This window comes from Euwallacea fornicatus, chromosome 17, assembly GCF_040115645.1.
Source record: "Euwallacea fornicatus isolate EFF26 chromosome 17, ASM4011564v1, whole genome shotgun sequence".
In the NCBI taxonomy this organism is placed as follows: Eukaryota; Metazoa; Arthropoda; class Insecta; order Coleoptera; family Curculionidae; genus Euwallacea; species Euwallacea fornicatus.
In genome coordinates this window covers 3276564-3293016 of record NC_089557.1, presented here as the reverse complement: position 1 = coordinate 3293016, position 16453 = coordinate 3276564, and the positions used below count along the sequence as shown (strand labels likewise).

The 16453-nt window shown below is 38.0% G+C and overlaps 2 protein-coding genes across 3 annotated transcripts; one reads left to right on the top strand and one right to left on the bottom strand.

Moving 5' to 3' along the window:
• The first annotated feature begins 51 nt into the window (after positions 1–51).
• Mdr50 (Multi drug resistance 50) lies at positions 52–7932 on the top strand. Of its 2 annotated transcripts, none has more exons than XM_066292471.1 (26): positions 52–172; positions 1000–1073; positions 2338–2407; positions 2615–2908; positions 2970–3070; positions 3121–3292; positions 3350–3474; positions 3525–3702; positions 3757–3981; positions 4036–4161; positions 4216–4331; positions 4439–4554; positions 4608–4750; positions 4800–4950; positions 5006–5115; positions 5489–5659; positions 5712–5816; positions 5872–6033; positions 6086–6289; positions 6338–6479; positions 6536–6635; positions 6686–6845; positions 6909–7147; positions 7200–7359; positions 7408–7554; positions 7608–7932. In XM_066292471.1, exons 2-26 carry the CDS (start codon positions 1009–1011, stop codon positions 7797–7799), a joined length of 3774 nt encoding a protein of 1257 aa, XP_066148568.1. In that variant the 5' UTR covers positions 52–172; positions 1000–1008; the 3' UTR covers positions 7800–7932. The 2 variants fall into 2 exon arrangements, with proteins under 2 accessions (XP_066148568.1, XP_066148569.1); XM_066292472.1 differs by having other exon boundaries at positions 56–172; positions 994–1073.
• On the bottom strand, positions 7928–14480 carry LOC136344745 (multidrug resistance protein homolog 49-like). The gene is made up of 24 exons (XM_066292473.1): positions 14149–14480; positions 14050–14089; positions 13706–14002; positions 13559–13659; positions 13334–13505; positions 13136–13283; positions 12096–12268; positions 11820–12041; positions 11644–11769; positions 11444–11594; positions 11127–11350; positions 10885–11071; positions 10736–10833; positions 10522–10680; positions 10363–10467; positions 9907–10068; positions 9650–9853; positions 9460–9601; positions 9308–9407; positions 9096–9255; positions 8807–9045; positions 8602–8761; positions 8404–8550; positions 7928–8346 (listed from the first exon to the last, which is right to left on the bottom strand). The coding sequence occupies exons 1-24, from the start codon at positions 14196–14198 to the stop codon at positions 8146–8148; spliced, it is 3768 nt and encodes a 1255-aa protein (XP_066148570.1). The 5' UTR covers positions 14199–14480; the 3' UTR covers positions 7928–8145.
• Between the last annotated feature and the right edge of the window lie 1973 nt (positions 14481–16453).

Genomic DNA, 16453 nt, shown 5'->3' with positions numbered 1-16453 from the left:
TATCGAGAAATTCGATAGGAGCAGTTTATTAAGTTCGCGTTTTCGATTGTTGTCGTACAGTGTTCTCAAAAGCTTGCCAGTTAAGGTACCGATTGTCATTGCACGGTTCTAACAATGTGCTTTGGCAGTAGTTAGTACATTTCGTAGGACTAGTGAGTGGTTGCAAGCTCGGGTAAGGTTAATGCTTAGAAAATCCAACTGATTTGAACCAATGATGTGAGCGCCGTGAAGTAATGACTCGATTTATATTCACTATCCTAACTCATTTAAAATTGATCTAAAATCACTATTTTTAATTTGAAATTCTATGAAAATGCATAGTATCTTTTACATCTAGTCATAACACCTGCATCCCGGTATCTGGAAGTGGGCACTTAAAAATCAGTAACATCAACGTGATCGAATCATTAACGAATTTATAATATATGTGTATGATTATCTAATCCATTGTAATCTTACGTCACTAGTATAGTATTGAAAGGGTCCAGATTAATCTTAAACGCATTCTCATTCATGCAAATCAATTAAAGCATTTTGCAAACGATAATTGTGTAAAACAGCTTAAACCTTATCTTAAAAAAAAATCGTATCTATGGGCTAAATAAAGGAATTATTAAGGGATTCTATCGATATTATTTATTAGAAACTTTCGCCGTTTATTTCCTGTCGTTTATCAAAACATTTACTGTTGCTTATCTCAACGAAAACTGGGACATCGCCGTTTTTCCTCAGGTTTAGGTCTGCATTGTACATAGAGTCACATTTATCCACATTGGTTAAGGTTGTGAAATATGTTATTTTACGCAATAATTACCTTCTCTGGCATAGTTGATATTGCTAGTCTCTTTATCCCAACGATCAACATTGTTAATGTATACATAATCAAATTGTTATTTTTATTCATTAGTGTTTTTTTCTTTCGGTTTTGCATTTGACATTAACTTTGTGTAACACATTTTTTATGGAATTAGTCTTATAGTACAAACTTACAAGTTTTAGGTAATTACAATGTCAAAAACGCAGGTGGATCTAGCTGCCACCAATGAAGAGAAGAAACATTCGGCTATAGACGCGTAAGTAACTGTAATTTTATGCAGTGTATCGATTTAGTCAGTGCAATTAAATACTTCAAAATTGCATTATTGAATTACTAAATATTTTTTATTTCGAATTTTTGACTAACTAACCGACTAATTAACCGAAAATCACCTTAAACTAATTTTGAATCCAGTATTAATTCGCCAGTAGTATCTAATCAATACAGAGAGTCCGTTATGCACGTGGAATAACGTCAATAACTTTTTAAATAATTTTCCCATAAAAGAAACTTTAAAGCAAAAACGACAATGTCGATTTTGTTGTCATTTTTTGATGACCTTAAACTTTGCTTCCTTGTCCCATAACAGGCCAACGTAGTCCAACTTTTGGTTTTCGAATATAACCCTTTACTTCTGAATTGTTTCGTAAAATCTACACTTTCCCTTCCATCCAGATATATCAAATTTTATTGGCGTTTATTTTATTAAAAAAATTAAATTAAAACAGAAAAGCAAAATAACAAAAACGCCCTGTGTATGTTTCGAACATCAGGTAAATAGTATTCGGGAAATTCCGATTTTTAATTTAAAGTAAACCGGTACCATTTGTTTTTGCATGGTGAAACAGAGTGGCCAGTCCGGCCACCTGATATCAGTCCGTGCGACTTTTCCCTTTCGGGCCATTTAAAAGATCAAATTTATAAAGATCGGCCAAATAACGTAGATGACTTGAGGATTCGTATTGTCGGTGTAATGCAATCGATTAGACAAGATCCGTGTGTTCAAGTGATATCATCATTCACACAAAGAATAGCACCGGCATTTTGAGTAAATGCTCTGAACATAAAATAACAATTCATTATTGTAAGCAGCAATTTGTTACTTTGCTGTTCTGATTTCATTTACTTACCTTATATTATATACTTTACTTATCCCTTTGGAGGAACTCAAAGTTACCGTAGAATTCTATTCTTATGTTGTCTTTTTTTGTTATTTTTGCCTTGCAATAAACTTGATTTCTCTCTTTCACACCACAAGGCTGTCGCCGACACTTTTGCTGATAATGAAATGATGAAATTGTTACTCAAAGCTCAAACGTATCGTTCTTCTTCATGTCTGCTCGACTGAAAGTTGTGCTTAAGGTGTCTGCCATAGCCCATCCAATCCGTTATAATTATTATATATGTAGGTCTGCAATACCTGTCTAGTTTGGTTCTCTGGAATTAACCTAAAATGACTGATTTTAATGACTAAAGTTGAATTAAGTAGAAATGAATTTTTAACATTCATTTTCTTACAGGAAATTCAAATCACTTGATGATTCCTCAGACACAGTTGAAAATATCGAACCTTCTTCCTTTCTAGGATTGGTAAGATTAATTAATCTGATTAAGGCGTTACAGATTAAAGTGCCGGGAGCTTTACCTGGGAGATTATTTCCATGGAGAGCAAGAAACTAGCTGATATCTTTGGAAATTATCCTCGTGGTAAACTGCTTTAAAACTTCGCGACTTTCCCATATAAAAACTTTTCTCATCTTCTGCGCGCAGATACAATAATATGATATTAACTTTCAGTATAGATATGCCACAAGTTCTGAAAAATACTTCCTCGTCTTTGGTGTCTTAACCGCCTTAGCTTCAGGAGCAATTCAACCCTTAAACAATCTCCTTTTCGGTGAATTAACCGAAAATATTATCAAATTTGCCAGAGCATGCAATGGTTCAATGCCTGCTCTGTGCGATGCAGCATACGACGATATTACAGATGCCATAATTCACTTTACCATATGGAACACTGCGATCGGTATTGGTATCTTCATAACTGCCTATCTTTCAGCTGAGATTTTCAGTTACATTGCAATAAAGCAGGTTAATTGGTTTATTCAAGTTAATCCTTGTTTCCTTAATTTTCATTGTTCCCATTGCACAGGTTTTCAGAGTGAGATCTAAATATCTGCGGAAATTGCTGGATAAGGACATACCATGGTTTGATGTCCGTAAGTCTGGAGATTTTGCCAGCAGAATGGCTGAGTGAGTTTCACAATTGTTTATGAAATTGCGGCTGATGATGATATTCGTAGTGATTTACTAAAGTTTGAAGAAGGAATCGGGGAGAAAGTTTCCTTATTTGTGACCTTACAAGGCACTTTCTTTGCTGCTTTAATCCTGGCCTTCGTGAAGGGATGGCAGTTGAGTCTCATTTGCCTCATATCCCTTCCAGTCTCCATGATAGCCATTGGAATCATTGCATTCGTAAAGTGTTCACAATTTTTATCCAATCTTTAATAATTATTAACAGCAACATTTCAGTTAACAACAAAATTCTCTCAAAAGGAATTAGATGCCTATGGAGAAGCTGGGTCAATTGCAGAGGAAGTAATTACTTTCATACGTACAGTGGTAGCTTTCGGTGGCCAGAAAATTGAGAAGGAGAGGTAGATACTTCAAATATTAAACTATTAACATTCGCAAGATTTTATCATAGATACGAGAAAGGGCTTCAATTTGCCAGAAACAACAATATCAAAAGACACTTTTTCGAAGGCTGCGGTTTTGGGATGCTGTGGTTGTGCATATTCTCCAGTTACGGTCTGGCTTTCTGGTATGGTGTCAAGCTGATGTTGGAGGGCGATCCGGTTTACACCCCCGGCAACATGATTACTGTACGTTCCAGCTAAAGCCTCTAAAATTGTCTGTAAAATACTGACCCTCTTCAGGTGTTCTTCAGTGTGATGGCTGGAAGCATGAGCTTCGGAGTGGCGTCCCCCTTCATAGAAGCTTTCTCTACAGGCAAAGCCGCTGGCGGCAAGATCTTTCACATAATCAACACCGATCCTACAATTAATTTGTCCAAAAACAAAGGAGAGAAGCTCAGTGAGGTTAAGGGCAATATCTCGTTCAGAGGGGTGAAGTTTCATTATCCTTCCAGGAAGGATGTCCCGGTAGGGAGCTGTGGTATTAGTAAATTCGTGCACGGTTTAAGTAGGCATTTCCAGATTTTGCAAGATCTCACTTTAAACATTAAAGCTGGAGAGACTGTGGCTCTAGTTGGCAGCTCTGGATGTGGAAAATCGACAGTTTTGCAGCTGGTCCAGCGCTTCTATGATCCAACAGAAGGACAGGTACTGAACTATTTTCAGCAATCATTTTTTTTTTAATAACAGAGAATCTTCCAGGTTTTCTTTGATGATCATGATGTCAAAGATTTGGACCTCACATGGTATCGTCAGGCAATCGGAGTGGTGAGTCAGGAACCCATTCTCTTTGGTACCACTCTCTATGAGAATATTAAGTAAGATTTGGTGACAGTTATGTATTATTAATTTTTTAAAATACATAGTTGGAAAAATCCTGAAAGTATTTCCTATAATCATAAGTTTATTATTCTCTTTATCCGAGGTATGGCAATAAGGAGGCTAAAGAGGAAGACATTATCCAAGCAGCCAAGATGGCGAACGCCCACGTATTCATCAAAGGGCTGCCCAATGGTTATCATACTTTAGTAGGAGAAAGGGGTAATTTTAATTGGTAACAGAAAATTTGGGCTTATGAAAAAATCTCGGTTCAGGGGCACAACTATCTGGAGGTCAAAAGCAGAGAATTGCCATAGCCAGAGCTCTTGTACGCAATCCGGCGGTTCTGTTGCTGGATGAAGCGACTTCAGCTTTGGACACCAACAGTGAGGCAAAAGTTCAGGCTGCTTTGGATAAAGTAAATTCATATTCTGGTAATTTAACTCTTGATTTAACATCGAGTTTAGGCCAGCCAAAACAGGACCACCATAATCGTAGCTCACAGGCTCACCACCATTAGAGGAGCAAACAAAATCATTGTAATCGCTGATGGGAAAGTTGTCGAAGAGGGGACACATGATGAGCTTATGAAGTTGGGAAAGGAGTATTACACTCTGGGTGAGAAGCCGCAGTTTTTTTAGATAGATGAAGCTGATTTTATAGTTGGTTTCAGTTACGACTCAAGTGCAAGGCAGCATGGAGCTGGAAGTGCTCAATCCGGATGTAAATGAGAAAAAGGGATTGGAAAATGACGATGATGATGAAGACCTGGCCCCAACGAAAGTAAGTGAGGGAGACTTGGAGAAGTTCATTCAAAGAAATTGGTACGCTAATGCATTTCAATAAATTTTACGAGTTAACCGTCAGGAGCGTAGCAAATGGGGTTTTATATGAAGAGAGCCCTATAGGCAAGCAAAAAAGGGGAATTAAGGACGGAAGCAGGAAATATTATTATTTCTTCGTAATGTTAACGGAAATCAGATAGATTTCTTTGAAAGGGCTACATACGTTCCTTAGATTACGTCAAGTAAATACATTTAAATTGGGCATAAAAGACGAATTGAAAATAACACATCATGGATTTTTAGTATTTACTTGTCCTAAATGTACTTTTTGTGTATTTCTTCGTTGGTTATTAAATATCGCAAAAACACAGATTGAAGAAGACGAATTGGAATCGGACAGCTATATCAAAAAAGCATCATTATGGTCCATCGTGAAACTGAATTCACCCGAATGGTTCCTTTTAATTCTCGGAAGCGTTGGGGCTGCCGTCATGGGCACGTCCATGCCGGTCTTTGCCATTTTGTTCGGAGATATCTTACAAGTAATCTCCACATTCGACCCGACTTCCCATCCTAAATTAACCTACCTTACAGGTCCTCCAAAGTGAAGACGTGGACTACGTTAGAACGGAAACAAACAAATACTGCCTTTACTTTACTCTCGCTGGGGTTTTAGCCATGACTGCAACATTCTTTCAGGTTGTCTTGTCTTGAATGTCTTTTATTGTAAGAGCTAAAAACTTCACTACTTCAGATGTATATGTTCGGAAGAGCCGGCCAAAAACTGACCTACAGAATTAGAAGTAAAATGTTTGAAGCATTACTGAATCAAGAGATGGCATATTTTGATAGAAGGGACAATGGGGTGGGTTCGCTCTGTGCCAAGTTGTCCAATGAAGCTGCCTCAGTGCAGGGGGTAAGTAGCTCAATTTGAACCACATTTGAAGTTGGTTGAGGTGGATTACTAGGCAACAGGGCATCGAATTGGCGCTATACTGAGTTCCTTGTCCACTGCTGCGTTGTCGGTTTTCCTAGCCGTGTACTATGAATGGAAGCTGGGTTTGGTTGCCATGGCATTCTTCCCATTCATAATCGTTGCTACTTTTTTCCAAAGAAGGCAGATGTCTCAGGAATCCGATGAATATCGTAAATCACTGCAAAAATCCACTAAGGTACTATAAAAAGTGCAAAGATTCGATTAAACTCATTTCCAGTTTTAGATTGCTGTGGAGGCTGTTGGAAGCATTAGGACTGTGGCTTCTTTAGGCGCTGAAGAAACCTTCTACAACCTGTACATCAGCGAGCTAACACCTCACATTAAAACTTCCTTGAGAAATACTCACGGAAGAGCCTTGGTGCTAGGTACATGTACCTTTATATTTCACTGAAGGGATTTGACCAAGATTTAAATCTTCTAGCATTATCCAGGGCAATAATGCTGTTTGCATTCTCTGCGTGTATGTTTTATGGAGTGCATCTAATGAAGACGGAAAATGTTCCTTATGGAGATGTCTTGAAGCATGTCTAAATAAACTAAAAATCTATTTAATTTTAACTGTTCTTTGTAGGGTTGCACAGGCCCTTATTATGGGGACAGTTTCGATTGCCAACTCTTTGGCCTTCACTCCGAACCTGGAAAAAGGTCTGATAGCTGCTAAAACTGTCATGAATATGATTAATAGAATCCCTGAAGTTCGTAACAACCCCAATGCCACTCAGAAGGAGGAAGTAGGTTTTCGCATCGTATATTTAGAAAGGAAACTTCATAGTTTACTCTTAATCACTAAATAGGCAAATGGAAATCTCGAATACTCAAAGGTGCACTTTGCTTATCCTACTAGGGACTACCTACCAGTTCTTAAAGGGCTGGATTTATCGGTTATGCAAGGCAAAACTGTGGCCCTAGTTGGCCCCAGTGGGTGTGGAAAATCAACCATCATACAGCTGTTGGAAAGGTTTTATGACCCTTCTTCTGGCATTGTTTCCCTTGACAATGAAGATATTAAATTGCTGACTCTAAGTTCTTTAAGGCGAGTTTTTACGGGACATTAAAACGGTTTTTAACGGTACTTTTCCTACTAGATCCCACCTAGGCATTGTCTCTCAAGAACCCAATCTCTTCAGCAAAACCATTAAGGAGAATATTGCCTACGGGAACAATTTACGAACAATATCTGAAGCTGAGATTATTGAGGCTGCCAAGAGTGCTAACATTCACAACTTCATTACGTCCCTACCTCAGGTAATGCCCCTCCTTGAATCGGACTGTTTAAGAAACGTTGGATTCCAGGGTTATGAAACAAAACTAGGTGACAAGGGTACCCAGCTCTCTGGTGGCCAAAAGCAAAGAATTGCTATTGCAAGGGCTTTGATTCGAAATCCAAAGGTTCTCCTTCTGGATGAAGCTACTTCTGCCTTGGACGCAGAAAGCGAAAAGGTGCATTCATCCGAATCCCTTAAGAAAACCGTTATTTATTGTTTTAAATTTAGATGGTGCAAGAGGCTTTGGATAACGCGAAACAAGGCAGAACGTGCTTGACCATCGCCCATCGCTTGACCACGATACAAGACGCAGATGTCATATGTGTGGTCAACGAAGGCGTAATCGCGGAGCAAGGGACGCATGCCCAATTAATCGAGAAGAGGGGGTTGTATTACCGATTGCACACCCTGCAGCACTGAAAGGATTGAAATTTTGGTGAAACCCTTATTAAGATCGATTATGAAAAATTTTCGTTTGATGTTCAGTACAAAGTAGGAGGATTATGATAAGTACAGATATAAGCTATTTTGTAAATAAAACTGCTTCGAAGAATTTTGCGGTTTTAATTGCGCTTTGTCTAAGAAAGATAATCAATTACCTTTATTTAATTAAAAGCTAAAAATTCTATTTCATGTAATCTCAGATTGAAACATGAACATTTTTAAAAAAGTACTAACTCTAGCACTCGGGATAAGTAACAGGGATTCTCGCAATAATAATTAAGTAGTAAAATACTGGCGAATGATTCCTGCAATAGGCCCTTCTTTAACTTTGGCCAGATTGCAGCTTGTAATACTCGTAGTAGTGACCCTTCAACTCCAATAGCTCGTTGTGGGCACCCATTTCAGCAATTTTACCATCTTTGACCACGCAAATCAAATCGGCGTCTTGTATTGTCGTCAGTCTATGAGCGATTGTAATGCAAGTCCTTCCTTTTCGAGCGTTATCCAAGGCCTCTTGAACCACCTAAGATTAAGATCAACATTAAGAATTGCAAAGTTAAATTAACACACAGCCACAGACTTTCTCGCTCTCATTGTCCAAAGCAGACGTAGCTTCATCGAGAAGAAGAATCTTGGGGTTTCTCATTAAAGCTCTCGCAATGGCAACTCGTTGTTTTTGCCCTCCCGATAGTTGCTTGCCTTTGGTGCCCAACCGAGTTTCGTAGCCCTAAATGTTGGTAGGTCAAGGGAAATTGCAGGAGATTAGTACTTTTCTTACCAAAGGCAGGCTGACCACGAAGTTATGAATATTAGCAGCCTTGGCAGCTTCCTCCACTTCTTTCATTTCAACTTCCCTGTCATTAATTCCATAGCTGATGTTTTCTGCTATGGTCAGGTCAAACAAATTGGGTTCTTGACTGACAATACCTAGCTGAGATCTACGGAAAATTTGTAAAGAAAATCGAGCTAGCTTAAAACCTCACCTAAGGCAATTTAAGCTCAACTCTCGAATATCGTCTCCTCCCACAGTAACTTCTCCACTTTCAGGATCGTAAAACCTTATCAATAATTGAATAAGGGTGGATTTTCCACATCCACTTCCACCGACTAAAGCCACAGTTTTTCCAGTCATAATTGACAAATTTAGACCGTTTAGGATTTGAATGTCTGGCCTTGTAGGGTATGAGAAATAGATATGTGAGTAGTCAACATCAGAGTGACTCTAAATAAAACATTTTTTAGGAAGTTAAAAAAACCACGCATGTAACTTACCGTAGATGGAACGATTTGATTTGCTGGATTTTGGATTTTTGGTTCACGTTTGAACAAAGCGAACATCTTTGCAGCTGCAGTTATGCCCTTTTGCATGTTTGATGAGAAGGAAAGGGCATTGCCTATGGACCAGGAACTTGATAGGACAACTTCAAGGACTCTAAATCAAATCAGTAGATCAATTGAGAGTAGAAGTTGAATATTGTTCTTACTTGAAAACTGTGGCTGCATCAACTTGCTTCTGAACCAACAAATAGGCTCCATAAGTCATTCCCGGGGCATACGCTAAGGCTTGTAAACTTCTGGCCATGCCTACATGGAACACATTTGAATACAATTAAAAACCCTGATAGTTGTCGCAAACCTATGACTGCGGCTTTGAAATGAGATCTCTTGAACCCTGCAATCCTGCACTGAACCAACTCCTTTTCGAAATAATCGCAGAAGACGCTTTCGCATCCAAGAGCTTTCACTGTCCTGATGTTGTCAATAGCTTCCACTGCTATCTGAGTATTATCATGAGTCAAAGATGAGGAATTATTTTTTTTTTGTACCTTGGAAGACTTTTCCATTAGTTTTTGAGTGAACTGAACTTCCTTCTGCACACTCTGTCTCTCGTAAGAAATAGAGAAGAACACCAAAGGGAAGAAGACTCCAGCTATTAGGGTGAGTCTCCATTCGAAGTACAACCCGAGGCATACAGCCAGCAGGAAAGTGGATACGGAATTGAGTACCAGCCCAATTCGGGAACCTCCAGCCTAAAATCAGTGCAGAAATAGCTTTTTTCTAATTCTAGTTCTTTGAAACACACCCCTTGTACACTTGCAGCAGATCCAGAGAGTTGAGCACACAACGCTCCTACTCCATTTTCCTTCCTATCGAACCATCCAATTTCTTGTCTCAGGATAGATGAAAAAAGCATATTTCTAAGGCGACAGGTAAGTTTTTCTCCTGCATAGCCAAAGCCGTAAATCTGTGGGGAGGATGAAATAAGAGTTGTTACGTGGGTGCAATGGATTTTAAAAGAGTAGAATGTTTCGTAAGAAATAAAAAAAAACACGATATTGTTCCATCGCGAGTTAAAACGACCTAAAACTATTCGTAATGGTACAGGGGGGAATAGCCGGAGGTCATTAAGGGGACCCACGAGGCCGCTCTGATATCAGTTAACTAGACACCTTTACCTGAAGTAGAGTTTTAACATTATCCTCAGCGTAATTTCCTACATAAAACTAACACTAAATATTCATAAAATTATTAAACATACCTGAAAGAACATGGCAATTCCAGAAGCAATTCCCAAATACAGAAAATACAGACAATAGTTGTTGGCATCCTCCCTTAATTCTTCATTATTTGTGTTGGAAAGTGCCTAAAACATTAACATTTGTCGATCATCTTAAAAACCATTTCTTGGAAGGCTTACTCCGAGGATATCACCGAAAATCAAACCATACAGGGGCAGAGAGGTGCCATTCATTAAAGACGCCACAGCTGCTGTAAGCATCGGCAACCATTCGGGACTGTTCGTTTTGATAATCTGAAGTATTGTTGCAGAATTTCCTTCAACTTTCAGGTCCTTCTCCTAAAACCACATTTAAGTCAACTCCGCTAAAACTGAAATTTAATCCTCGAATAACCTCAGTCGGGTCCTCTTCTTCAGTTTCATTGGAGACATGAGAACGGTCAGAGAAAGTGAGAGATTTCCTGTTTTTAATTTCTTTCTTGGGAGACGCACCTAAATTATTTACTTTGTAATTAGATTATTAAGGTATGGGTGTAAGCATACTGTCTTTGCCTAACTCTGTGAAGCCTTGAGAAGTGATCATGTTGTAATAAACTCCTTTGCTCTCCATGAGGCTCACATGAGAGCCCTGTTCCACTATTTCTCCCTTTTCAAAAACTATGATTCTATCGGCATTTCTGATTGTCGATAATCTGTGAGCGATGACGATTTTAGTGCATTCGCCGCTGATCTAAAGCGAGCAATAACATTTATGCGGGAGAAAGATTACAAATAGAAGCATTTACAGCATCCAAAGCCTGTTGAACTTCCACTTCACTGGCAGTATCCAACGCTGAAGTAGCCTCGTCTAGTATAAGCAAATTAGGGGTTTTAATGAGAGCTCTTGCAATAGCCACTCTTTGCTTCTGTCCCCCTGAAAGCTGGGAGCCTCGCTCTCCAATTACAGTTTGATAGCCATAGGGCAAATTACATATGAATCTATGAGCGTTGGCTTTCTTCGCAGCGATAACTGAAATGGAAGCGAAACGACTTAAATCAAAGTGCGTCATACAATCAATAAGCTTTTAAATTCAATTTGAGTTAATTTGCAAGCGGTTCGCACCAATCTCATCCATGCTTGCGTTAAGCTTGCCATAACGGATATTTTCTGCTATAGTGGTAGCAAATAGGGATGGTTCTTGGCTTACCACCCCTACGTTTTTACGTAAATAGCTCAGATCTACATCCTTCAAATTTACCCCATCTATGGTAATCTATTAAAAATGCATTTAAGGCCGTTTCTTAACACGATTGAAATCTTACCATCCCCGAACTGGGATCGTAAAACCGCTGCAGCAGCTGCACTATTGTAGATTTTCCAGATCCTGAATGCCCCACAAGGGCTACGGTCTCTCCGAACTTTATTTCAAAACTGATGCTCTTCAAAACCTTCAAACGCGTTTCTGAAAATCTGTTGGAAATTCTATGAAGTACCTTACCAAGACGTCAGGCCTGGCCGGATACCGGAATTTCACTTCTTTCAATGCAATATTTGACATAAAATCTGGTCTCGTTCCTTCATCATTGCAATTATGTATTTTAGGTTCGCTTTCTAAAACCTGGAAAAGTTTGAAAGCGGCGCCTCTGGCCATGCCGAATACCTCCAGGTAGGGTCCGATGGTTCCAAAATTCCAGGTTGCAATTAAAGTTGCAAAAAAGACCTTAGAAATAGATTTTTTAGTCTGAAGTTGTGTGTTAGGAGTTTCAAAAAGTACCCCCATCATGTTTCCAGGAGTATACACCCTCTCTGATTCGGGTAAATGTCGCTCGTCAATGATGAGTCCCACACCATACCAGAAGGCGAGGGCGAAGCATCCATAAGTGAGGAACCATATGCACCCCTGGTTGATGGCGTTGAAGAGGCAACGTTTGATGTTGTTGTTTTTGGCTAATGAAGTGGTAGAAACATATTTTTGGTTTCGTCTATTCAAATAAATCATGATCGGAAATTGTAATATTTGTCCCACTTTCTTATACGTGAGAGTTTATGTTTTTAAAGACTTTTTTCAAATTTTTTAGAAACTTTCTGATTTCGGTATTTCGGATTTGTGAACGATCGTCCAGATTAGTTGTAATTTTATCATTTTAATTTTGATTCCTTTCAGATGAGTATACTCAATATTCTTCAAGTTGGGACAAGTTCCTTATAATCAAACAAAACTGGATAAATTGAGGTACATACATGTACATACGGTTACACGTACACAGGATGTTTTATAAACGTATCGGCGAATTTTCAGGAGATGTAAACCTGGCAAAAGCGAATATTTTTATCGAATAAAGTTAGATTCAAAATCGCTTCGCTTTCAAGATTTGTAGATTGTTTTAAAACGTTTTTGATATTATTTAAATATTTCAAAATTTTGCGATTTCAGACTTAACTTTATTTCATCTATATATTTGTTTTTATGAGCTTTACACCGCCTGAAAGATCGTTGGTATATTTATGAAACATCCGGTATATTACATGTAGATACGGCCAATTTAAAAGAAAACATCAAAGCATGAATATTAGTTCTAAAGTTAATTTGATACATTTCGTTTGGCTACCAGTTTACTTTAATTTATAGTGTCTTATTGCGTAGATTTCCATTGCTTAAAAACAATTGAAATCAATTGATTAATTGAACGCACAATTATTGAGATTTAGACTTCTAAATAATAATGAAATCCGTTGGATCCTGTTTCACATTTGTCAGAAGAGCTCGGTAAATTATTTTAGGAAATAAAAACCTCAAAATAAATCACTCTTTACCATCTCTAACAAACTTGTCATATCTCCTGGCTTCTTTGTCTTGTCCACCAAATGCCACGACTGTTCTAATAGCACTCAGCACTTCCTCAGCTACAGCTCCAGCACTGCCGTAAGCTGCCATCTCTTGCTTGCAGTATTTAGCTGAGCACTGCGATACGTTATTTGAGGTAATAGTTCACTGAGAAAAAGGGTAATTACCCATGCAATTAACCCCATGATGAGTGTTTGTAAAGGCAGAGAAGCTAGACACACTAGGGCTAGTTTCCAGCCCTTAAGCATTGCCATTATTATGCCCGAAATGAAGGTGGTGCTCAAGAAGACCACCATCCCTACTTTTTCGCCCATGCCATCTTCTACTTTAGGGATGTTGCTAAGCGTTCAAATGGACAATTATGTTTATTCTTTGAATCAAAAGCTACTTACTCAGTTAAAACAGTAGCGAAGTCACCCGTTTGGTTCTGATCGTACCATGAGATATCCTGGTTGATGGTTTTCTCCAAGAAGAGTTTCCTCATTTTGAAAGTCTACAAAACTTCCTTAATCTCACCCCAATAGAAAACACCAATTTACCTGTCTCAATGAGCTCTGAGTAAGTGCTACCCCTGCGATATAAGTACTACAAATCACGATCACAGAGCTAATTCCGGTCATAAGGGCAAAGTACCGGGTCCCTGTGTACAGCTTTTCGACCTCAACGTTTTGTTCTTCGATACTGAGATTCTGAGTCATTGCGGTGGAATATGCCAGAATCACCCCGGAAACATCTCCGAAGAGGATCATTAAATAGGGTTGGAATATGCCGCATATTGTGGATCCGAGAAGTCCCACGCATATCAGGAATTTGTCCAGGCATGTAGAGTAATTGTACTGGAATATTGTGTAAATTGTTGTTTTGCCTAAGAGAGAGTCCTTACCAGTTTGTAATATGGGACGTCCTGGGTGTTCTCACTGGGCCTGGAAAATAGTACTTGACGTTTATAATTTATTTGTTTTAACAGTTTTTCTGGACTTACTTAACCACTTTCGAATCACTTTTCTTTTCTAACGTCTGTGCCTTATCCATTATTTCGTCTACAGAACTTCATTTATCCTTCCACGCACCCGGAGGTATCAGAACTAAAAATTGCCTCCATAAACAGTATAGCAAATGATGAACCGTCAATATATCACTTAAACTATAATAATTGTTATCTGCGACTTTTGTCAATTAATGCACATGTGTTCGTTGTTCGAGACTTAAATTATTATTAGAGCACTTATAGAACTGCGCGAATGGGAATAAATCACTGTGTGATAATGAAAGTAATAAACACCTGGATGCTTTAAGATTGTTTGTAACTAAAGATAATGATAATAACATGGGTGCAGACAGGTTTATTTGGTGTTTGTTGAGGTCTTTGTTATATTATTTAAGGCCGCTTAAAAGTCACTTTGAAGATAGATGTTATTGATGCATTTAACTGTCTGGGGAAAGCTAAATCAGCGCATAAACCCACTTAAATGTTATCGCTACATAGTAAAAAGTTGCTTTTCTTTGAGGGAAATTATATTTATTTTAACAATGCTTAACGCAATAACAAGAGCAAATCATGTTGTCTTAGTGATATCACATTCTTGTAATAGATAAGAACTATTAATTTATTATCAAAATGTAGGATTAAAGCTAAACTAATTCAACGTTAACGTAGCAGAAAAAAAAAATGCAAAATAATCACGCAATTATTAATTATTTTGGGAAATGTTGTGAAATTTTTATATCTGAAAGCATAGTGAATATTATCAAATTATAAATCCACTCAGCATACGGATAATTCCGGTAGATCAAATCCGTGGGCGTGCTCCTGTGGTGTTGGGAGCAACTTCTGAAGTTGAGGTGAATCTCTAGCTGAACATGTTTAGACCAATGCTTCTCAAAAACGTACCGACTCAAAAATTCGATTCTATCAAACCTATATCTGAATCAACATAGAAGAAATATCTATCAGACGGGTTCTCGTTTTGATTTATCGTAATCATGTTGCTAATATGAAGCTGAAAATGCATTTCATCACGAACGAAACACTAACAGGATTGGAATTTTCCCGAGAGAAATCTTAACGATTCTTACACCTGACGATTTAAACCTTTCACATGGAACATCTCTCAAGATTTGAGATTTTAACGTAGGACTGGAAAGGAAGTTACAGGACTAAAACAATTTTTATAAATTCAAAATTTGCTTTTATTTTTGACCACTCACATTATAAACTGTGTAATATTTTGTTGACTTCTCAATATTTTACAGATCAGGAGCAATTAATGGAATCGAATCACTTTTTAGGGCACCTGTATGTTGGCTTTTTAAGTAGCTGAAACTACAAATGATTTATACAAAAATCACTAAATCACACGAATTACTGACACTAAATAAAGAATATTTCTTTGGTCACTCTTAATGTGTCCACATTTAGCTACTGAAATAATTATAATTGGTGTTTGATATATTCATTAGTTCCAACACCAAGAAAATTGTTATGCAAAATATTCCTGAAAAGGCAGCAAATTATTCCACTTATTATGATGATTTATATGGCTACCATCAGACATAGTTAAGTAAAATATTTCCCCAAGATAAATGTTTAATTCATCTTGGCCACGGCTTATGACCACAGGCCCAGGATATATATAATGACAAGCAATAAGGCGATACATACAAGCTGGTGAAATCCGTATATTCCCATGCACTAGGCAGTATATATAAATTTTCCTTCGGTTTTAAAACTTAACGAGTCGGACCTTCACTTATCATAACTCACATTATCATAAAACAGCATCAAGCTCGATAAGTAAAAAATTTTAGCACCATAAAGACTAATTTTGCAAAATTCAGTTCCTACTTTATAATAAATCTCAATACTCTCAGTGCTTCATACTCATACTATGAAGTTATTAACTCCGGAAAGTCTAGTTTTAATCATCTGTTTCTCTATTGCATTAGTAGTGCTAGATAGAACTTTCTGGACCCCTGGATCACTTCTCCAATAAAAACTCTTCCTAGAATCGATGGTGTTATGCGTCAAGCACACATGCGAAGGACTTGGAGCCTTTAGCTTGACCTTGGGCACATCAAGCCATATATCGGCTCCAATGTTGCGTCCACACTTTGCCCACATCCAAGTTTGATTTGCGTGTTGGTGTTTAACTTCTCCCCAGCGAGTATCGAAAACTGATACTAAAATCTAAAAAGTTATTGCGACAACCTTTTAATAAAATGTGTTGGTACTGACGCAGTAGAGCGACACCTATTGAGAATATAATGATAATTGGGGACGTGAACAG